The 24825-nt window shown below is 34.3% G+C and overlaps 1 protein-coding gene across 1 annotated transcript; it reads left to right on the top strand.

Annotated features, from left to right (window-relative positions):
* The first annotated feature begins 873 nt into the window (after window positions 1-873).
* LOC132554347 (uncharacterized) lies at window positions 874-20817 on the top strand. The gene is made up of 24 exons (XM_060218654.1): window positions 874-921; window positions 2030-2178; window positions 2470-2584; window positions 3239-3814; window positions 5397-5540; window positions 5776-5868; window positions 6847-6981; window positions 7605-7698; window positions 8702-8786; window positions 9680-9875; window positions 10171-10512; window positions 10932-11024; window positions 11688-11789; window positions 11972-12065; window positions 12431-12578; window positions 13410-13472; window positions 14276-14471; window positions 15038-15078; window positions 15436-15613; window positions 16443-17044; window positions 17814-17982; window positions 18887-19066; window positions 20051-20125; window positions 20593-20817. Exons 1-24 carry the CDS (start codon window positions 874-876, stop codon window positions 20815-20817), a joined length of 4143 nt encoding a protein of 1380 aa, XP_060074637.1.
* The last annotated feature ends 4008 nt before the right edge of the window (window positions 20818-24825 follow it).

Below are 24825 nucleotides of genomic sequence, written 5' to 3'. Positions count from 1 at the left end.
CAGAAATCCAAAGTAAATGCTTTTAATCGCTGACTTGAGTAAATGAAAATGGCTGAAATGAGATGATTGGAAACACAAAATTAGTACATGAAGTTGTGGAATCGGAACGTTTTCTGAATGTAGGCACCATTCACAATTGGATTTATTTCATAATAGAAATGTGTGGAAAAATACATATGAGTTCAGGTTTTTAGAATCTATATAGGTCTGTCTAATTCGTTGAAACTGAAAGTACATAAAAGCTAGACCAACAGAACAAAATAAATTATGACATTTATCCAGTATCAGGAGCTGTTCTGTAACAATAGATAACAATGTCTAGATTTTTCTTCTTCTGATAATTCATAACATGTTCTACATTTCTATAATTTAGTTTTGGAAAATGTAAATTTCATTTATACATTCCATATGTCCTGTATACTGTTTTGTTTTCTTGGTATTCTTATACCAAATTATTTACTTTTCATGATTATGAAAAGGTCATACTTCCATGAAAAAACCCAAATCAAAATAATTTCATACTTTATTACAAATCAGTCACACCCTTCTCCTTGCACACCCTTTCCCCCTCCCCCTAGATTTTTTTAATGTGACTATTTTGCACAGATATGAAGTGTCATTATCGACAATGGTTCTGTTTTAAATGGCTTTGTTGTTAAAGTTTCACATGTTGTTATCAATCGAAGTTATCCTTAAGCATTATTGTCATTGATATACATATTCCTAGGAGTTTTTTTTTCATTCATGTCCAATGAAAGCTTAAAAGGACTTTGAATCATTGAATTTATTTTTTTAATTTTCTTTCAGATGTTTGTCACAGAGAGCATGTAGCTAGCCAAGTTGACATTATATTAGTAGTAACTTCTGATTACAATGGAGTTTGAAAACAAAGAAAACAGGTTGATGGCCTCTTTTGAAAAGGTTAGTATAGATCAGCATTATTAATTACAATGTTGTTATATCAAAGTTCTTTAATATGAACTTTCTGTTTATGACAACAGCATTTTCTGATTAGAATGCATTCTAAACTGCTGCTGTTTGAAGATTATGAAATTTCTATTACAACTCATGATCAGATAAGTTTACTTTGGCATGTTTCTAATGTAAGCAGAAAATTCTCTCCTGATTTATGTAACAAGATAAACAACTACAGTGTATTTTACAGTAGTGTACATGAGACTCAACCAGACGTAAAGCAGATTCAGACTGTACAATTTCCATTGATAGCTCATGTAATTTTTGGCCTGGTTGCACATAGTGCAAATCCGGGGTATAGTTTGGTGAATGTCGGGCGGGCGGGGAAAAGGGGTACCAGTTTTGTAGAATCAACATTTCCTAGACTTTGTGACATAGAAGCTTGAAACTTTGTAGGATGTTTACATATATGTTGAAGATGTGCACCTCATATTATGGATTTATTCCATACATTTTCCTGGATTTTCCGCGCTTTGGAACTTAATCATTTTCCGCAGTTTGGCAGGAAAATTGGGTACCAGTTTTGTAGAATCAACTCCTCCTAGAGTTTTTGACGTAAAAGCTTGAAAGTTTGTAGGATGTTTATATATATGTTGAAGATGTGCACCTATTAACTTAGGATTCTGGACGTTTTTTCTTGATTTTCCGGGCTTTGGAACTTAGTCATTTTCAACAGTCTGGTGTAGAAAATCCACGATGGCAACCTTTTGCCTCTCATTGGTTGAGATGTTGTTTTGAGCCTAATAGCCTCTGATTGGCTGAAACATTGTTTTGAGCATGATATATAACATTGCACTCATCCCGCAACCCGGCAAAAAGTGGCTTTGCCCCATGTTTTCTATAAATACTACAATACTTAACATTGTTTATGTCCAATCCAAAATTTTGTCTGTGCCAGTCAACTTTGATTTGAAACGCAAAAAAAATGAACAATTTTCAACAAAGAGTTTATGATCAGAAGCTCTTTTTTTTTCCTCTGGAATATCCATTTTAAGAATACAGTTGTATGTTTTTTTTAAACAGTTTGATCAAAGGACTTTTCTGTTTGTTGCAGGTTGTAGTCAACACTTCGAATGCCTCCCCTATTGTTTGTAGAACCCCACTTCAGAGTGTTGACAATGTAGCTTTAAAGAGAAGTACCAAAAAAGCCTACTACAGCCAGATTACACCTACACTGAAAACTCCAGGTCGCAAAGCAGCTAGGTAAGCTTAGACTAACCTCAACCTCTCTTAAAGATTACAAATAATAATTATCTCATAATTCTGACAGATAATTTTCTACTAAAAAAGGAGTGTATCGCACTTTTTCAATTAGATCTTAACATCTAAAAGATACTATTTGGATTTCTTAATTTAGAAATATGACTTTGATTTGAAAATCATCCTAGCTTCTGCCACTAAAATCAATTCTTATTTTTCAGAGAACATATTTACTACTGCAAAAGCTGTTGTTGACCCCTTATCTAAATACTTGTATACATATTAATTGTTTAGGGTTCGTCCATCCTTGTTAGTGTACCAAGACAAAGTGCAATCCGACACTGATGATGTGCTCCTCAACTCACTTGTGTGTAAGAAGGTGGATGAAGTCATTGCTAAGGCCAAACAGGTGGATACATTTTGAAGTCTACTCATTATTGCTGTACTTGTATTCTCCTTATTTAACAGTGTTTGATACTTTTGTAAATGTTCACCAAATAGAACAGAAAAAATTAAGAATGATCAGGACTTAAAGGAGTCAATGGTAATGATTAGATTGTTTCCCATCCAATTAATATAGTATTAAAGGTGATGTGGAGTGTGATTACTGTACACTTTGATGGGTCAAACTTCATTTATTGTGCATGACTGTTGAAAGTCAATATCAGACTGCAGGGCTTCTTTCGAGGGTTTTTGGCAGTACCAGTATGTTAACTGAAATGAGGTCACAGCTACTCATTGACCCTGATGTCTCTCTGTGTTGAAAGAGGAGAGATTTCAAATGAGGTAATTATTTAACTAAAACAGGGTTCTTGTCATTTGTGTCCTCTGACCCTTTACTTTGATTGTGATTCTAAAATAGGTTTAGACTTTGACTGGATTATAGGATAGCAATATATACTTGTATGACACATACTAGAATTAGGTAACCATAATCTAATCTTATTCTGTATTGTTTCATTTAAGGGGTATGCAGGCTTCAAGGTATTTATGAAGCTTCTGCTTTGAAATAGATCTAACACAAACTGATTTTGATAGCAAAATGATTTTTCTCTTATCATAGCAATATGAAAACCAGATCGCAGAAAAGGAGAAGACCATAGCTAATCTCCAGAACTTGGTGAAGACTGCAGATGATACTGTGAACTGTGCAACACCAGCTAATTCAATAGAAAAGAACAGTTGTAATGTTCAGACTGACCTTGTACAACACAGCAGTTGTGGGACTCAGGTTGACCCTGTGGAAAGCAGTAATTGTGGTGTTCAGTCTGACCCTGTTGAAAACAACAGCTGTGGTATTCAAGCTGACCCTGTTGAAACCAGCAGCAGTGGTACTCAGTTTGACCCTATAGAAAGTACATCTTGTGGTATTCAAACCAACCCTGTAGAAAGCAACAGTTTTGATACTCAGACTGACTCTGTAGAAAGCAACAACTGTGGAACTCAATTTGACCCTATAGAAAGTACATCTTGTGGGACTCAGTTTGACCCCATAGAAAATGCCAGTTGTGGAACTCAGGCAGATGGTTGTCCATGTCTCCGCTGCGACCAGATGGACAGTGATATCTTGGAGGAGCAAGTCTCTCTCTATGTCAATGGCATTGTGAGCAAGTGTGCTGCTGATGTACAATTAGAACAGGTAAATTTTTATCTTAATAATATATAGATTTTTTTTGCATAGGCATTTTTCACTGGTCTGCTACGTAATTTGGACAAAGAAAAAACCCAGTATACATTGTACGTATGTTGGTGAAATATTCATGTCATAATAGGGTTTTCCCTGCGACTCTCATATTTATGATGTGTAAGAGTCCAAGGACTCGCATCATATATCAAATAGCAGAAACATCAGAAAGGATGTAGAGCCAACGCCATACTTCTAGTAAAGTTAGAGTAGGTTCCGTGGTCCCTTGCTTGGATACCTCCAGGTATGCAGGGCGATTGAAGAGTAATAAAGAACTAAGGGGTAAGAGGCAATCGCAACAAGCTCAGAACTCTGAAATTGTTATTTATTATTCTTCGTCTACCAGTTTCATCCGTAGCATACAGGCTTCTTCAGGACAACGTTTGTGTAAAATCAACCCCTAAAGTACTAAAAATGTGGTGTTCTATACATTGTTACTTATGACGTTATGAGTATAGTTCAAATAACGATAACTCGAAATTCCTGAAGGACCTCAAGTGGTGTCGTCCGGTTATTGCTATCACTTAATATATGAAATGTCCATGCTGTTAGATTAAATTATCTGTTATATACGTTACTATTGTCTTGAAAGTAATCTGCAAAATTGGAACATATAAGATGAAATATTAACTACTAGATCAGAAAAATTAACACCGTTCATCTTGACACACTGTGGAGTCTGAAGCTGATTGGTAATGTAATGCATTGTAATCAACAAAGTCCTTCTCTGATTTGCTGGGTGTTGATGCTGTGCTACACGTATCATCATCGGAGAGTTCCAAATCCTTCTTGAGTAGATCTATGGCCATATCCAATACAGGTCTAAAGTTCTTGACCCTAACTGTTCTGCTGGTTAAGTGCAGAATTTTACATGTTCCAACTGAGTTTTTGTTAGTACTTCAAAAGAACATTTGTTACCTGGTTTATGGGCATCCTGTTCCGTAGTGTCCTCGGAGACTTCCGGCTCTACAGTGTACCCAGGGTGTTGTTGCTGTAGGTGCTGTTTGTACGTTTCTATGTGTCTGTACAACCGTTTGCATATTTTGCATTTGTACCAAGTTTTTGTAGATCCATAGACCTTATTCGCATGTCTTTTCAGGCTTCCTAGGCAAGAATATAACATAACATAACATCATAAGTAACAATGTACAGACCACCACATTTTTAGTACTTTAGGGGTTGATTTTACACAAACATTGTCCTGAAGAATCCCATGTTATGGGTGAAACCGGTAGACGAAGAATAATAAACAATTTCACAGTCCTGAGCTTGTTGTGATTGCCTCTTACCCCATATATGAAATAGGGTTCAGCTTTATTAATTTTGAGTGTCCTTTGTCAATTTAAGGAGTCTAATTGAAGTGTTTGGTTTTTTTTTTTTTTTTTTTTGTTAGGGGAAATCCCTGACATAGCATTTGTTATCATTGGTTCATTTTGAAGTATGGAGACATAAATTGTACTGATTTGTTTACTATATGTAGAGAGATGTTCGTTATCACACTGTTTACTTTATGGATATTGATCTTGTTATTTATCAGATTACTGGATTTATAAACCAGACAACTAAAGCAGATCGGGACCACCAGTTACAGAGTGCCAACTCTCTGATACAGCAACTTAGGATAGAACTAGCCGAGTACACAGAGCTGACTGACAGTGTCGACCTGGCAGAGAGACTTCAGGTATGTCTTGAGTCAGTGTCAATAGCTCATATATTTGGCCTGGCTGAAAGGCTAAAACTATGTTGGGATTCAACATCAACTTTGACTTGAAATTTACACATACTGTTAAGAACTGGTCACCATCAGCTTTCAAGCTTTATAATCTAAACTATAGAGATTATCCTTCTAGCTCAATGCATGGTACCAGTAATTCTCATATCAGATATTATTATTTTTTTTTTAATTTGGCTCCCAGGTGATGATATTAGAGAATATATCAGAAAACTACTGTAAGGTGAAGGCAGCGGCTAAAAGATTGACCTATCTTCAGGCTCAGACAGAGCAACAGGTAAGGACGTAAGGGATAACTCCGGTACCCATAAAACAGTACTGTCCAGTACACCAGAAACAATGTTACTACTGAAACCAGACAACTTTTAACTTTGTTACCCGGAGGATCACAATTCAGTTTTATAGCGTTTTAGCTCACTGGTCACCTGTTACAAGTAATGGTGAGCTAATGCTGTTTCTTCATATATATCCCACCTTAAAACTGTAAAACTTTTGGAGTAAGTTACTAAAGTGTGTATGATTCTTATATCCTTCACCTCCAATATTGGCATATACAGCATCTTTAGGTTTAAATCATTGCTTTTTTTTTCTCCAAATTCTACCATGTTTTGGACTTGATATATCTTGCATTTTAACTCACTTTAAAGGTTTTGAATAAATGTTTTCTTGCATTTGTAATATGTTGAAATTTTACCTGATCATATTTGTCAGTGGTTTATACAGCATTTTTTCAACCACATGTGAAGAGCCAGGCTGTAAATTTGTTTCCTACTCCAGATTGTTTATCATGAAGCTGAGATCACAACCATTCTATGCTGTTGTGGTGATGTCCTTTCGGGGCAGTTAACTTTACCCTAATTGAGATGGGCATTCTATTTGTTGTTCAGAGAGGTATAGCAACCAGCTGCCACACGGGGATCCGTGAATGGGGTGATAGGCCTAACAAAAGAAACACAATACCCTAAATTTTCATAATTTCAGACTTTTTAAACTGTCAGTATATTGTGTCAGGGTTTGACGGGTTTCCCAGTTTTAAGTTTGAAGAATTAGTTCTCTGTAATTAACATATATTTACATATAACCAGTAGAATTTAAGCAAAATCCTACATTCTGAACTGAAAAATGATCCAGATAAAATCAAAGAGAGTAGTTATTTTAAATGCTCCAATATTGATTTTATGTGACATCACTTTCAACTAATTTAAAATAAGGTGGCATCTACAAAATTGAAATTGAAGTCATGTTTGTTTTTAAGGCACATGAGATAAAGGAAAAGATGGAGGCAAATGACATTCAAATGAAGCGTAATTGCCATGAAAAAAGGGAGGTTCTGGAGAAATATGAATGTATGGAGAAGATGTTAGAGACATCACGAGATAGCCTAGCACAGGTACAACAGTTTTCAAAACATTTTCCTGACTCACCTTGATATGTTTAGAGGATATAATTGTGATATATAGTACTGTAAATGTGCTTGTTTTGGTGCATTAAGATTTTTGCTTGTTATGAAATTTTTAGATGAAAATGAAAAAGATGAATTAGCAGAGCTACAAATTATCTACCATTGAACGTGATATACAGAGACTGCATTTAGCACATTCATAGGTCAATGTAATGCTTTACAGTGTGAAATTTCTACATTTAAGTATACCACTAAATTATTGTAAGAATGTTATTTATGATAAATCAAATTTTCTTGGTTTAACCAAAATTTTCAAGCAAAACAGATGGAGATTCAAGATTTAAGCAACTTTTTGTCAATTTCATATTCTTTTTTCGTAACAAACCAACTTAAATTATCTTGGATGTTGACAATATGATTTAACTTGACATGTCTTGATAACTACCGCGACAAGTTGTTGTAAATTTGGGCAAAAGTCATGTCAATTTAATGAAATAGATTTTTCAAAAAAAAATTGTCTCAAAAGTTGTGTTCCAGTAATAACCTTAATGCCACCATACTGTATAGTTCATAAACTTATTTAAAAAATGTTTATGTTTGGTTTTTTTTAGATGGAAGCCTTATACAAGACCACATCAGCAGAACTTACCATTTCAAAAAGCCAAATTCAAGTTAACAGTAGTGAGCTTGTGTCAGTAAAAAGAGGTTAGTAATCACAAGCTTCACTGATGTCTTGTGGTTAATTATAAATGTTTCTAAATTGACATTAAAATAATTAGTATGATTAGATAATAACATACTGAAAATAATTGTATTGTATATGGGATGCTAGCTAGTATGCTGGAAAATTTTGAGAAATCCTACAACCCACTGGTTACAAGATCATGCCCAGTAAGTTAATGTGAGCTGGGTAAGATGTATTTCATCCTTCAGGTTTCAGGAGGATACATGAGAGTACACAGAGGCATCTTAAAATGAATAAACAACAGGGTTAATAAAGAAAGGGGCAATTGCTGAAGCCAGGTTTTAAGGCAGTATGTTCTACATATGGTTGCCAAAACACTAGGCTTCAGATGTTACACTGTTCAATTCGAGTCATGGGTTTAGGCAAGAATGAAAAACCCTTCACATACACACACTCTCATCCCATTTTCAGCAATTTTTAGTCAATGTTAAAAATAACTTTTGCAATCCAATGAAAGATTAAGAGAAAATGGAAAAATGGTGATGTCAGTTTCAGTTTTCAAGTCTCCCTTAGTCCCTTCAGGATTCTCTGTGGGTAAGATATATGAGAATGGTCAAAGAAACAATGAATTACAGGAATTAAAGTTTAGACTTGGCAGTGGTTGACTGGTTAAGGCATCATATTGTCTTTATCACTAGCCCTCCACCTCTATGTCAAGGATTGGAGGCCTATGTGGAGCAATCGCCAGGTACTGGCAGTAGGTCGGTGGTTTTTCTCCTGGAACTTCAGTTTTCCTCCACCACCCAAACCTGATATATCATTAAATGACCCTGGCTGTTAATAGGACATTAAGAAACAATAAAAAAAGGATTTCTGTGTTACTGTATCAAGGAAAGCTACATGCTGAGAACAAGATCTGGTAATGAAGGTTATTGGTTAAAGGCTGTGTCACCATCTAGCCATGCAGATTTAGTGAATAGTGTAAAAGAATGTATGTATAATCCTTAATTCTTTTATTAACAGCCTATGAGAACAGTGAAGCTGATTTAAAGGAAATGCAGACTCGTTATGCTGCTGACACAGACAAATTGACAGAGGAAAAAGAGCAGTAAGTTAGCATGAAAAAGTTATCATTTATTTGCTGGCAGATTCATACAACAACATGGGCATGGTCAGACAGGCATTTCTACAACTAATTAAAACCAACATTATTCTTACTTCAATGTACAAGGCCATGGGTGGAATTCCTGTACCTTATAACTATTAGATAGATGACAAACTCTGTTTCTCAACTTGTTGCCAGGTACCAAGAATTTAGTAAAACTTTACTCCAATGTAGCAAATACATAATATAGTTCACAAACTTGGAGTAATTGCCTTAATTGGAGTCATTGACTTATCTTCTAGTGGTGTGACAATAATCAACTTGCCAATGTATTGCGATAGAGTTCTGTCGAAAGCAATAGGTTAATAGCATATTTTCAACTCAATACCTGTCATGACGATAATTTTTTCAGCTATAATATTTGCTAAATTGAGCATTCTGACAAATTTAATTGTTTGGTGACCTTTATTTCTGGGTTAGATAAACATGATTTAATAGTAAAAAAACTGTTCTGATAGTATCACAATAGTCATTGAGTATCACAATAGTAATTTTACTATCACAATGCTATCCTTAGAGATTTTTTTACCTTAGTAGTCTCACCTATTGTTTTCGGCATGGGGATCGTATATGCTATGTGTTTGGAAACAGAAGGAAAGTGCCTTCCTGCTCTCATGTGATTGTCCTCTGGAGTAACCTGATACAAATTGAATAAGATAGCTTGCATTTAATTCATTTAACTGATGAGAAAACTGACATATTTTAATGTTAATGCATTCAGATGATTAGAATTTCCTATTTAATGAATTTTATAGAAGACTTATTCTTAAGTACCTTGGTATGCTGATAAATGATATAAAAAAACTAATGATTAACTGTGACTTGCTGAACTACAGACTGAAAGGACAGCTCGAGCAGATGCAGGAGACATTAGGCGAACTTCGCACAGACATGACTGGAGTACAGACGGAGCTGTCCACAAAACAGAATGAAGTTGTTGACCAAAAGGAGACAATTACCAGTCTCACATCTGAGCTGGAACAAGCCAAGGAAATTATTGCTGTGCAGCAGGAGCAAAATCAGGGTCTCAAGGTATTTATAGTACTAGACATACTGTGCTATTCATTGGATGTGATTTTCATTAAAAGAGTGACTTGTCACAGGGTTTAACAGTTATTGAAGAAAGTGTGTAAGATAATGAATTGGTCTCCATCAATTATCTAAATATCCTGGTGTTGTATATAGATTACATGTAATGAGAATGATTGACATAATAAGTGTGGTAGTATTTTCTTTAATTAATAGAGATACAGAAAGTGACAAACAACAATTGCAGTTATATGAAAATTATCTGCATTGTAAAAAATACAAAAAGTGCTACTTTCAGAACAAAAATGAAGTTCTTCTTGGAAGCATTGAGGAGAAGAATGATGATATTTCTAAACTAAGACAAAAGTTGTGCGACATGGAATCAAGGCTTCAGACTGCTGAAGCACAATCCGAATCAGATCTCGAGCTGATGAAACAGCGATGTGAAAGCCTGTTGACAGAACAAGCTCTGACACGACAAGCCCATATTAATCAGGTGCGGGACCTTGAGCTGGAGTTAGAGCGCCGCGACTGTACTGGACAGCTTCGCACTGCACATGGCCTTATACAGGAGCTCCAGACAGAACTTTCAGAGTACACAGAGCTGGCTGAAAGTCTCAAAATAGCTGAGATTCTACAGGTATATACTGTTATCACTGATAATCATATATAAACAGAGGTAATCAAATTAATCTGATAGGAGAATAAGCTTTAAAAGGTCATGAACTTTATGAAAGCAGTAGATATATTAAGGGTTAATAAGACAATAGTCTATTTGCTATTATATGTTTTGTCTTGAAAATGTGTTTTAATCCATCAGGGAATAAAGATGTCTATCCCTACATAACCCAACAATGTCCTCAATCATCCAACTTCATTTCTGGCTCACCATGATGATCATAAATACAGTGATCAGGGCTATATTTATTTGCTTTGACCTATTCAGGGTTTTGTGAACTATTTTTTTTATTGGAACGGAAAGACCTAGGAATATTGCTATCTATGTAGAAGTTATCAAATACAATGATCTGTATGTATGGTCCTTTGCACGAAATGCAGGCTAAGGTACAAGAGGTGGTCAATGAGAATTTCCTGAAAGTGAAGACAGCTGCCGACAAACTACTGACAATGAAAAGGAACATTGACAAGGAGGTAAATAGACCATAGTCTGTATACTGTATAACAGCAATAGAAGCCCTGATTTAAAGTAAGGCTTGGTCGGGGGTATTTTTTCTCTGTGTTCGATACAGATATGAATCTATTAGCCACAACAGGTACATAAGGTAGTGTAATAATAATAATAACAGACTATATTTCATGAAGATTTAAGAACATATTTAGCTGAGGCTAATTCCACAGGCTCCTCTTGTTAGTTAAACATGGTAGATGTTAAAATACATAATTGTTCAGAACATAATTATAAGCTTTCATACATTTATCAAAGGTACATAATTAAGAGTATCAAAGAATGCACTCAAGTTTGTGGAAATATTTTTATCATTAAAGGACAATTTGTCTATTACACATACATCCTAATATGGTAAAGTGTAAAAATTGACATAGTTATACGCTAATATAGCATAGAGTAGTGTGTGGTTAATTTTCACTTCAGCTTTGGCTCAAGTCAAATATAGGTTAATGATTTGCTTCAAATGTTTAATTAAGTCATTTTAAAAACAAAGAATTCCTTTTTTAAATTGAAAAATTACCCTATTAATGAAAAGATTCAGTTTCAAAAAACTTGTTTAATACAAAATTCACTAGTCAATGATTAAATGCAATGTTTATGGTGCTACATATGGTTCTCTCTTACAGAAATGTGAGGTAGCAGACCAGAAGAAGGTGAACGAGGAAGAAAAAGTGGACTTGGAGGGGATGAAAACAGCACTTGAATCGTCCAAGAACAGCTTGGTACAGGTAAGAAATGTATATCAAACAAGCTACTCAGCATAGTAGAACATATGAAGTATAGGTATACATGTATATGTAAATATTTGCTTTAAGTTTATTGATTGTTGAAGGATTTACAACAATCATGTTCTAATGACACCTTTCAAATGTAAACAGCATGTTATGTGACAGGTGTTTTGCTGTTACAGTTTGAGACGTTGTACAACAGTACTTCTGCTGACCTCCTCAGCACATCTAAGCAAGTCCAGTCTCTGAATGAGGAACTCAACACGACAAAAACAGGTAAGCAATAAAATGGTGTTTAAAACAGATCTCAGCAATATCACTTTCTTTTGTTTTGTTACTGAATGATAAATAGTCAAAGATTGTGTCATGTGGATCGATATTATTGAGTTTATTTGTACCAGTAATAGGATGTAATTTTTCTATCATATGTCTTCTTCATCATCATGTTAACATTGTTAGTGGTCCCAAACTATACAGTATGAAGTGTGTATGTATATATATATCTACATAAGTCAGCTTAGGAAGGTTTGTAGAGTTGGACCCACTAGTAACAAAAAATGTTCTTTCAAACAGAAAACAATTCATATTGATTTGTATAGTTATCGTTAGCTGCCATTAACCTGTGCTCTGGATTTACACAGCTTATGAGGCCTGTCAGCTATGCAAGGAAGATCTTATCAATAAACTGAAAGAGAGTGAAGAAAAGGAGAGAGAAAGCTGCCTGGAACGTCAGGGAGTGCAAGTTTCACTTGAGGCCAAGGAGCAGGAGCTGGAGAATGTCAATAAACGGTAAGTATCTTATCACATGCTGGGAAAGGCCATTTGTTTATCTAGAAAAAACTCCTTGTAAAATATAATCTAATATAACCTGCATTTTGCCATATATAACACAGGTGTCCTGTCTACAGAGAAGGACAATCAACAACATTTTCATGAAAAAGCTTGAATAAAGTTTTAAGACAAATGAAAGGTTTATATCGATGATTAAATGTTTTATGACTACCGGTATTAATTCTGCAATAAGATGACAAAAAAATCTGTGACATTGAATGGTCAGTAATTGTTATCACCTTCAAAAGTGTTCATTTAGATTGTCACATTGTTTGGAAAGTTCAAAGACAATATAAAAAGTCATTTTTAGAAAGACTGATATATACAATTATAAGCTAGACAATTCCAGTTTTCAGAATAGACATGGCCTTCATTAACAGATTGCAAGTACTAGTTAGGGAAAAATAGTAGATCCAAATAATCAAACCAGCATAGACATGAATCCTGATTAGGCCAGGGTTATAAATGGAATGATCTAAGTTCTCAAATTTGATGTATTATGCTGTAAACAGGGAGGAAGGGATCTACTTATAGTGGCCTCTTTCATCTTAGTCTTTTTCATGACAAGTTTCACTAGAAGTAGGATAAGATTGATGATAGGGAAATTTTGCTTATGTATAGAACATTATGTCTGTTCATTTTAGTTTTTTTTTCATAGCAAATTTCACTAGAAATAGGAGAAAATGGACCACAGGGAATTTTGCTTACGTCATGATTTTCTGGCTGAAAATGAACAAATATTATGTATAGTATCAAGTTTAGAGGTCAACATTTCTGTTGTTCTTGCAGTCTAACACAAGTTGAAACGCATTACAAGGAGAAGGAACAACTGCTGCAGTGTGAGAATGACCAGTAAGTTGTCACTGAAAGTTTTGGTTATTTCCAATATTTCATTGGAAGCTGATTTCAACATTGCCAGATACACACACAGTAAAGGTTGTAGTAATTAGGTTCAGTTGATTTTTTTATGGCTCTCCAGTCAATTCACTTGTGTCCCATGTCATCATTCAGCTTCATATTTTTAGCTTATTTGATAAAAGTTCATGCAAATTCCATGACATTACCTTGGTTAGAGGTTTTTCTGGATTCAAAGGTCAAGGTCACTTGTAGAAATTGTCAATCAATTCAGTGTCATTAGTATTTTGATTAAACTAACAGAAAAGATTATGTATGAAAATACCACCAAAGAGATGGTGTCTCAAGGTTCTAATGTCAAGCTAACTTTATCATTCTCAATGGATATTTATAAATCAGTGATAGTGATAGTAATTTTTTAAGTTATTTTTGCTCTTTCTGGAGGCATGGCTGTGATCACGAAAGTAAGTAAGTAAATTTCATCAGCAATATTAAGTGCCACTAAAAATGTTGTCATATGGATATCATCACTAGTTGCCTCATTTCAAATTATCCAGGGGCATTTGCAACAGTTAAATTTATTTTAAACAAATTAAACAGGTTATGTTTACATGGGCTCATTCAGTCATTCTGGTACTTGATTAACCCACTGAAATAGCCAGCTATATGGTACTGATTTACACAGGAGCAGAGGCATTTGTGTCTGGTAGACATTTACTAATGCAAAGCGCTTTTTATTAATGATTGATGACTAAGTGTCATATGACTGCCCTGTTTTTAATGCTTTCTGATCTTTTTAGCTTAACCTCAGCTGTGGAAAACCTGCAGCGGACATTGGACTCGCATGATGATGATGTAGATCAAGCAGAGAAGGAGTTATACGAGATCCGTGAGTACATGACGGAGAAGCTGGAGACCTTGGATAGGCTCAAGATAGAGGCAGAGACCAGAAACATGGAACTCCACAAGTATCAACAAGACAATATGAAACTCAGGGTAAGTCTTTCTCAGATGTGGTAAACCTGTAAAGTTATTGATACAGATTGATAATCTGTTGAGGATCTTGAGGACTAAAGAAATTACAACTGTCCAATTTATGAAAAGTACAAACAACTAGGTTGGATCTTAGTAAAGTGTAATCTTACACACATCCTGGATACTCCAGAGGTCGTATCGAGTATTGACGATGGCTTTCATTTAATTCTTTACAATATAGGTACAACTTGACTTAAGTGAATGCAAGATGTTAACTCCATCCGATGATTAGATATAAATTATACTGAAAATTTCAAGCCTTCGTGGATAGTTTATACTTTTTGAATACAGGACCCAAACTCAGTTCAACAATTGGATGTACTGAACTTCGTTAAGAACTTTTATAAAACTCTGCTCCAAGCCTTATAAGATTTCTATGTCTTATTGATTAAAGTTCGTAGATTAAAGTTCAGATATCTGAAATTCAGTTCACAAGTTTGAGCTGGACATAAATCCTCTGTTAAAACCCAGAAGTTTTAGTTGAAAAGCAGTGCAGGTATATGAATCTTGTTTGTTTATTTTCTCAGGACAATTGTGCTGTGATGCAGAGTTCAATCCAAGAGCTTAAGTAAGTACATCTTTCTTGTAGTTTTACAGCTTTAGATATGTAGTCTTTCACTGAGACACCATCATGGCAGTTTTGAGTTTGCTGTTAGAATTTCAATATGACAAGTTGTGTTGTTGATAAAAAGGTTGAGGTTATATAATGTTGATAAGGAATTCAGTTGTACAGGATGTGGACAATCAAGAAGTCAAATTGGAAAAATGAATTAAGTAAAATAGTTTTTAAAAGCTGAAATATATGTTTGTAAGGGTAGGTCTTGGTAATTTATATGTTTGTTACAGATGGTCTAGATCACTAACACTTTGTTAAATATCAAATCGTTAAAAATTCTCTAATCTGATGTTTTTATAATTTTGCCAGGGAGACAATTCAGAGCAATGCCTATGAACTGTCAGAGACAAAGAGTCATGCCTCACGTATGTTACATGAACAAGGTGAAGAGCTGAGAGAGTGTAGTCAGTCGGCCTCTATCCTCACCAACAAGATGGACACCCTGTTGCAGGAACTTCATCGCAAAGTTGGCATCTCCACTCGGCAGGCTAGTACAGTTCATTGATCAATATTTTGATTCATGAATTGTGATGAAATGTTTTCAAATTTTGCAGTAACAACATAATGATGAATTATGTAAAAAATGTTATAGGCAAACTTTTCAGAATATTGTGTTGTAAAATGTGTAAATGTTCTACATCATTTTGATCATAACAACAGGATGGAAGTGACTTATTTACATTAACATTAGGAAAACTGTGTCTGTGACTTGACAGTTCCTACATGGGCACTTTCTGTGTCTTAGAAAGCTTAAATATGGCCCATCCAGCTGAAATTGTTGTGTCATAAGGAAAGACACTTTACCCCAATTATTTTCTAGAATGCATGAAATAGGCCTCCAGCATATTGTTCAGCTATAGGTAGCCACCACACATTACTACATTAATAATTCTGCAAAGTGAACCTGACTGTTGACAGGGCATTAAACAGGGCAATGATAAACTTCATTCTTGCAACTTTTAACGAAATTTATCTTAACCACAATGTAAAATATTGCCATGGTTGCTTAGTTAGTTATCGTATTTGAAGAAAAGATTGATTTTCAGATAATTTTGGTATTCGCTTTGCTTTTTTAGAAGGTAAAATTCTTCATCACACTGAGAGCATTCTTCTAGGAGTTCAAAAATGAAAGTATGCTCTTAGTAATTGAGTTTATTTATTTTGAAGGTATTGATCTTTAAATATGAAAGGAACATTACTTTCTTGTATATATACTATATGATTGATGTCATAAAGGATATTGAAATTGATAAAACTCAAATGGTAATATTTTACTAATGATATCATCACCGTTTTGGTTTTGGTTTGGATTACAGGATGCCCCTTCAAACGTTGACCATTCTAGTGAGATTCCAGTTGTAGAAGATAGTGAGAATGTTCGAAAACAACGACCTTGTAAAGCTAGGAAGTCATTCTTGTCCGAGATATTCCTAGCAGCCTCCAGACAGCAAACAGCTCAAGCATCACCATTCAGGGAGGAAGAGGAAAGCACAGATAATGTATCTGATGAAGTCGGTGAGGACAGCCCACAGTCAGACCAAAATATATCAGGAATATACCCCCTACAGAGCAGTACTGAGGCAAGCCCTGCCACCATCAGCAGGAGCAAATTAGGATACTCAAGTTCAAGTGCATTTGCACCGGTCAGGACTGGGCAGAGTTTGATAGTTCCTCAGTCAGGTCCATTAGAGATAAGAAATGAAAAGCCTGGATCGCCTTCAGACAAGGTCAGTGATATTAGTGCTGAGCAGGAAAGTAATGAAACTCAAGGGGAAGTCTGTCAGGGACAACTGAAGGAGAAGGAAACCATTACACAACAAATCAACGCCATCCATGAATATTTCACAGAGATCATACGTCTAGCCAACATAGTGGAGAAAGCATTACGACTATCTATTGATGAAGTCAATGCTGATAAGTAAGTGAAGCAGTCTTTAGTTTGCTTCTATCAATGCTTATTTATTGATGTCTTCTGAAGACCATAAAATGCCTATGCATTTTAGGTTCATATTTGATTGGTGTAATTTTGAAGCAAATATGATATGAAAACTAGAGATTGAGAAAATATCCATTACCGAAAATTTAGATACTATAAAATTGCCTGAACAGTATAAGCTTTTTGACCAATTTAATTACAGAATCGGATAATTTCTTTAGAAACAAGTTGTCTGTTTCAGCTCTTTTAAAACATTAAAATGACTCATTCTTTTAGACTGGTCTTTAGAGGGAGGGGAAATTTTGAAAAATTTCATTCATGCCAGGAATGGAGACAGAAATTTCACAGACTGTTATTGGACAGGTCATTTGATAATGACAGTTTTTGAAAAACAAAATGCACAAAAAAGTTTTGAATTTGAATCAATATAATGTGGTATATTTTCAAAAAATACACTTGTCTTCCATGCTGTTAAGTTGTGTTTAACTCTATTTGCTTAGAAATACTGCTAACAAAGTGATGGTTTGAGAAATCATAGTACAATTGGAGTGTTGACATTAAGAGATGTGAAATACATAGATTTCATGCTTTGGTAATTTTAGAAATTGTTGATAACTCATTCACTTGCATGTCTCGGTGTAATAATTACTTCAGGCAGTCAAAGACAACTGGCCAAAACAAAGATTTAGATGAAATACTTCTTAATATACCTGTATATGAGTGTTGTAAAGGTCTTTCTATGATGTTTTAGTGAGGAATTGAGGCAGCATATTCAAAAGCTGCAGTTTGTGGAACAAGAAGCTGTGAGAAAGGATAAGGAAGTTGTACAACAGAGAGAGGCAATTGCGACTTTGGAACAACGTCTAGAAAACATGGCTGAAAACCTTGAACGTTTTTCTGATCAGGAATCTCTTATACAGGTAGGCATGTGAGAGGGATAAATATAGCAAAATGTTACGGTACAAATTGTTGTGACACTCATAAGGAATGCTGAAGTCATTGTGTACGTCAACATTGTAAATAGATAAATAGCTGAATATAGCTTATGTCATATTGATCAATTGCTTAACATAGCTGTTGTCATATTGATAAATTACTGAATATAGCTGATGTCAGGATGGATACTTCAGGTTTCTCCAGACATCGCGTCGACATCATTTAATGAGGCAGCATTTAAATTTGTTATGGAAACCAGATCAGTGACTAAATACAGTTAACATTTCTTAGGCAAACTTACCATGGTTGTCCTTTAAATGCAAAGGTGCAAGGCCTAAAATTTGGAATCCTGTAAAACATTAAGAACATTTTTTCCTTTTTATAGTTTGGTGAAGGGAAATCAATTTATTGTATTGTATTTACTGTTTTACTGGATGTATTTGTTCCCTTCGTCCAAAATTTACAAATGATCTAGGCTCAATGCTGCAAAGTGATTCTTTAATTGTTGTTACTTCTACTTATATATTTGCCCCATATTTTTTTCAAACTGTTCAGTTCCTCGCTTGGGATATAATATTTCCATTTTTTCAAAGATACAGCTGTACTGTATAGTTGGTAGAACTTTTTGTTTTGCAGGGGATTTAATTTTGCAACATATATGTATATGGTATTGATGCAAAATAAATTACCAAGCAATACCAAGTATACATGAACACCTGGTACCAGTAGAAAGACATGCATGATATTTAGTTGCTGTAAACTATCCCAAATTGGGACAATTGTGAAATATAAACCTTGCTAAATTAAACAACAATGCAGTATTGGAGATTAAGTAAAGAAAATCACACTGTATTTGTTTCCTTCATTATATTTCATTTACTGTTGCAGACCCAAAAGTCTGAGTTATTGGAGTTGAAATCCCAGCTGAGGACACTGGTGGGTGAGAAGCAGGTGCTCAGTAACCAGGTGAAGGAAGCAGTAGGCAGAATGAAGATGCTAGAGAGTTCTGGCGATGTGGAAGGCTCCACAGCATCAAGTGTTGCTGAGGTCTTCAGTCTAAAAATGAAGGTGAGGCTGTAATTCTGAGGGTGGCATTATAAAATTTCATTCCTTGATTTGTTGAAATAGTGTATTGACAATCATTGCAATTTTTTTAATGAAGTATTATTGCTCAGACATACTGGGTCATAAGTGGCACTTTCTACAGCAATACAATTTTTCATGCTTTGTATGACTCATTGGTCTATTTATTGTAATCATTGTGTAGAATTTTTTCTATCATTATTTGTCATCTCTGAAATATTATATTTCCCTGTTAGCTTTGGAGGTTAAGTATTCACTGAGTCCATACAATAACCTTGTGTACAAGATATCTCATGAACCTCAGAACAGATTTGGTTCATATTCACACCATAGCATCTTACCACCAAGATCTTCACCTGATTTTGTTGTTCAAGGTTAAAGGTCACCCTCTCCGCCATTGGAAATGGTGCTGGTTTGATTTTTTGATTGATCAGGGAAAAAAGTGGCTGACAGGTGGCCATCTTGGATTTTTTTTACATGGAAAGATTGATATTTATTGGAAAATACTGTAGGTTCCCCTTGGTCCCCAGGTGTGTTCTTTTGATTGTGAAATCAATCAGAAAAACAAAATTGCAGACAGGTGGCCATCTTAAAGATCATAATTGCTGCTTTTTAAGAGGAATTCTCAAAATTCATGAAATTAAGAATAAGCAGGGGAAGGAAGAGAAAAGAAGGGAAAACTTTCAGAGAACAAATGATCAACCAGTGTTGAAATAGCTTGTTTCTTACCATATTTGTACTCTGTCGATTAAACTGGAGGGGAATATAGTGTGTCTGTCCAGAAAATAACTTGAGTAAGGATGACCAATTAGTTTGAAACTGAATGCAATGTTAGTTTAGTATGAGACCTAATGTGGGATTTTGTTTGGGGTCAAAAGTTCAACTACAAATTGGAAAAAAATTATTATGTTTGTGGGGTAAAGAAATGTATGATTTTCTTAGTGATAAGCTGTAACCTTCTCCTTCCAGATTCAGAAACTAAGGGATCAGTTATTGAAGAAGGATGAATACTATGAAGAACTTGGCAACAAAGCCTCACGACGGGTCAGTTAGAATTTGAAGCAGTCTTGCATGTTACTCCATTCTTTCTTGGCCTTGTAGGGGTCAAGTTATGATTATTATTTTCTAGAAATTGAAATTGAATTTTCTAGTTTTTCTTGTTTATGTAAAATTGATTACACCATAAACAAACAGGGATTTGTTTTTATCATATGATGCCTGAATTACAATTAATACCAATTAATCCCGAGTAAAACAATCACAACAGCTTCCAAGTTTCTTCAATTTACTACACTCGTCAACATATTTCACCCTGTTCTGGTTTTATCAGGACAGAATTACAGATTTTTACTTTCTAAATTTAAAAAATTGCAAACACAATTTTTCTATAAATGGTTCTAATTTACCAGCTAACAGTATTGTGACATGTTGCCATAGACATCTACATTAAGTGAGATAAATGATTTTTGGAAATTTTCATTACAAGTTGTTAATTTGATCTGATCTTACAGTTAAAAGTATATGAAGAAAACTGGAGGCGAGCCGAAGCTGAAGTGTACAGATTTGATGAGCTAATGGAGATAGTTGGACAGACATTGTCAAAACGTCCAGATCTTGTCTCCCAGCACCAGGAGCTAAAAGATCTCCAAAAACTGATACAGGGACAGAAAAGTCTTCCCTCTGAGAAGGACTCAGCCTCTGTACCTCTCAAGTCCATTAAAACTGCCAAATGGTGATCAGTGATATGCTCCCAGAGACTAAACGCCAACAGGAACATTTCCTGTCTGTAAAATAATGACATTCACTGTTATGTTAATGATAATCGAATGAATAGAACAATGTCCAGTCTACATGGATTGTTGAGATGTTTGGATTTCAAAGAATTTGATTTGCATTTCTCAAGAACACCTGGTGATAAAAAAAAGTTTCTGTTTTGGTACAGAAGAAACCATGAGATATGTGTGTGAGATATTGATTTACCGCTGATATTGACATAAAATATGTAAATGGCAGCATTTTGTAGTTATTAAGGCATTGTAGACTTTCTGTGACAATTAATGTTTATTTTGAATCTGTATTTAAGTTAGGAGAGGGGTAATAGAGCCAACACCGGGTGCTGTTCTGTAGGCGGTTCAGTCGGTTCCTTATCCTCTCCATCTGGATACCCAAAAGTATGCAGGGTGATTGAAGGAAAGATGAAAATCAAAGGCGCAGTGGTCAGTCACAACAGGCGTTGTGATTGACCACTGCGCCTTTGTATTTAAGTTAGATTACATCTGTTTCAGGTTTGGGGTTATCTCATTTGACTGTCATTTCTTTTAACAAAATTAGGAAAAACTGAAAAAGTTTTATTGTTTTATTATATAGATTTTAAAACTTATTTTTGGTCTTACATAATCCTTGGTGGGTCAAGTTATGTTGACAGAATTTATGGAAAGAAATATTTTTGGATCCTATCGATTTAAGTCTGCATGTATTTGTGTATGTCTGTTTAAAGTGATCAAATTACAGTTTGAAAATAGTGTTTGAACAACCTGTTAATCATTTATTAGCATTTAATACAAGACAAACACCCTTAATGGTTTCCATAAACATTTACCAACAGCAGTGTGTGATACACGAGGGAAATTATGTAGTCTCTGTAATCTTCAGTATGGTTTTCAGTATTTCTTTTTAACTTGGATCAAAATTTTACAATTTAATATCTATTTAGTTTATAACTACATAACATTCAAGTGTCTTAAGTTATTTCATCATTATTGTTACCTTTTTTTTTTTTACATATCTATTACAAATTGTTTTGAAAGATACTGCTCTTGAAATAAGATCTTCATGTCATTAATTCTTCACTATATATGAATTTGCTTAGCAATATGAAATAATGATAACAATATCTAGGTTTGTTGGTAATTTGTGTTTTGTCCAAACAACCAATAAATCTAATCCTTTAATTCCAGGGCTTTATTACGTTGCCTTCAACAAAAGTTGTGAAAACTAGACAAAGGCAATACTTGTCAGCATTGTAAGTTTTGCAGTTAGATCTTTTGCTCAGTAAGTTATGAAATAGATCCAACTTTAACTATACTTGATATATCATTAGATTGCCAGTGGACACCTCAATGCATTCATCACTCACCTGTCTTCAAAATTTTACAATCTGGCAACTTTGAAATTTTTTAATGGTAAGATCCTGTATTTTAAAGTTTTACATCTAGCTCAGTTTCTCGCCAAGTACAAGTTTTTTTCCAATCGGACCATGGATATATTTACATTGTAGTACAGACATCTGAACCCTTGAAAGAGATTTTCATTATTTTTTTTTTTTTTTTTGGTGCAATATGTTGGCAAAAAATTGAGATTTTGAGAAAAGATTATAAAGTCTGCATGGCTGGTTGAATTCACTTTAGATTTGGTTTATATTAAACAAGTATTTTAAAATACCAGACAGATTTTCCTATGCCTCATTGAGAAAAGTGATGGTCTTGGGTTAAAAATCTCAGATTTTAGTGAATTTTGAGAAATTTGCTTATTTATAAAACTTTCGTTTTTACTGTTTTACAATGTATCAAGATTTAAACATGATATCAACATATCTGCATTGCTTACATCCTGTTAATTGAAACTAAACAGGAAATCTTCAGTAAGACAAAAATGTATGTTGCAGTTACCCTGAAATGTCAGACAAAACTGGACATGCACGACATAACTACAGTTACATGTAATTCTTTGAGCTTTTCTAATTTCCTAAAACAGCATATGATTAAAATTTCAAGACATCAAAAACAGCATTGTAACATGTTAACAGTAAGTACTTAAATGTAACAGGCACAGAAACACTTGTTGACACTTTTAGGTTATGCCCTGTGAGCATTAAAAACATGGACAGATTATCTTATCTACAAATTTCCATTCAAGTGTCATATTATGAATTGGTATAAATCATAATTCAGTCATTTATTATTTGACATGCATATTTCTGACATAGAAGTTGTGATAGAGGAATCTATCGTTAATGTGTGTAGTAGATAATGGGTTTGTGTTGTATATAATGAATGTAGATATTTTAAAAAGTATTACTTACATTTTTATGATTATAGTATATATTTAAAAATTTGAAAATAAATGTTTGAATATAATTCTATCTTTTTGTTATGTGTTATGTAGAAGATAGCAATTGTCATTTATATGAAACCTGTTTTTGAAATAATATGAGAATAGTGACAAGTCTACAACATAATTAAAATGAGAATGTTAAGCTTGGAAGAGATCAAGTGGTCTTGAACAGTAAGTACCTTTTGCTTCATTGAGGACACCCACCATATAGGTCTATGTCAAGCACCATGCAATAAGTAAATTCTAGATGTTCATGAAATAGAGTTGTTCTAGAAAAATTCACAATGTAATTGAAATCATGAAGATTGCTAGATAGCTGTGCCCGATAGTAACAAACTAAGCAGGTGATGTACATGTCTTGTATGTTTTTAATGATGGAGGATATGGTCAGTAATTTTTTTCTCATTTAGAGACAATTCGAAAAAGTGAAATTTAAAGACTTAGCAGATTCTGATGGATTTTGTACAATTTGTTCTCATTGGTATGAAATTTTTTTCTCAAGAATATTTTACTACCATAAACTAAAATATATATGTCAACCAGAATTTTTGCACACACAATTATATGTATATAGATATCAAAACTGTCAACCCTAATACAACAAAAGTGTACTGGTTCATTCTACAAAATTATTGAATCTATTGATGGGTGCGAAATATTAGCATTATATAATTATCTCCACTTACTATTCCCTGTCGATGCATGTCGGAGGTGATATATTCCTGTATATATGTTCCACTTACCTTTGTTGGCGCTCAAGTTTCCCTTATGAAAGTAATGCTTATCTTTGACAGCATTCAAAATGGCTTCATTCCTAGATTTTTAACAAGCTTATATAAAGGACCATTATATCTTTGACAAGTTTGAATTTCCAGACTCTAGGGTCAAGGTCACTTGTTTTTAGAATATCCATGTCAGCAATCTAACCACTTCCCCTCCTGAGATATTTTTCATAAAATTTCACACACTTATAACAAATTATAATACCTAGACAAGTTGGAGTTTCATGGTTCTAGGGTCAAGGTCACCATTATTTTTTTTTTAGAAAATACATGCCAGCACTCTAATGGCTTCAGTTTAGGGCAATTTTGTTCAAAATTCACACACTTATGAATGACCATAAAACTTGGAACAATACTGTGTTTAAAGGTTGTACGGTCAAGGTCAAGGTCACCATTACTATTTCTAGAAAATCCTTGTCAGTGCTTAAGCTTATTAATTTGCTGAGAAATTTGATCAAAATTCAAATTCAGTATAAAGGACCATAATATCAGAGTTGAGTTGAAGGGTCAAGGTATTTGTTACTATTTTAAGAAAATCCTGGTGAGCACTTCAGCGGGCTAATTTTGGTCAAACTTCAGACGCTTGGCCATCTTTGTTATTGAACTTAAGTGAAGGTAGAAACAAGAGGGAATTTGTGATGCCTTGTTTACTTTATTTCATTTACAAAAAGGAGATAGGCCCTAGTAGGCCTTATTTTTGTCTTAAACATTTGGCTCCTGATGGCGCCATTGGAGAAAAGAAAAAGATGAAAACTGATATATTGCATTTGATCTAAAAACTTTTTTGCTGTCAATAAAAAGGCTAAGACAAGGCAGAGTGCTTTCAATTTTTGTTAAGGATAATTTTAT

The sequence above is a fragment of the Ylistrum balloti genome, unplaced genomic scaffold (assembly GCF_031769215.1).
Source record: "Ylistrum balloti isolate Yb309-2 unplaced genomic scaffold, AGI_CSIRO_Ybal_v1 Utg370392, whole genome shotgun sequence".
NCBI lineage: Eukaryota > Metazoa > Mollusca > Bivalvia > Pectinida > Pectinidae > Ylistrum > Ylistrum balloti.
Note: the sequence above shows the minus strand (reverse complement) of the source record. Positions and strands in the feature narration are given on the sequence as shown.

Coding starts and splice junctions, on each gene's coding strand:
- LOC132554347 (XM_060218654.1), top strand. CDS start 874: ATGGAGTTTGAAAACAAAGAAAACAGGTTGATGGCCTCTTTTGAAAAG. Junction 9,876..10,170: donor AGCAAAATCAGGGTCTCAAG/GTATTTATAGTA, acceptor TGCTACTTTCAG/AACAAAAATGAAGTTCTTCT. Junction 17,983..18,886: donor ATCAGGAATCTCTTATACAG/GTAGGCATGTGA, acceptor TTACTGTTGCAG/ACCCAAAAGTCTGAGTTATT.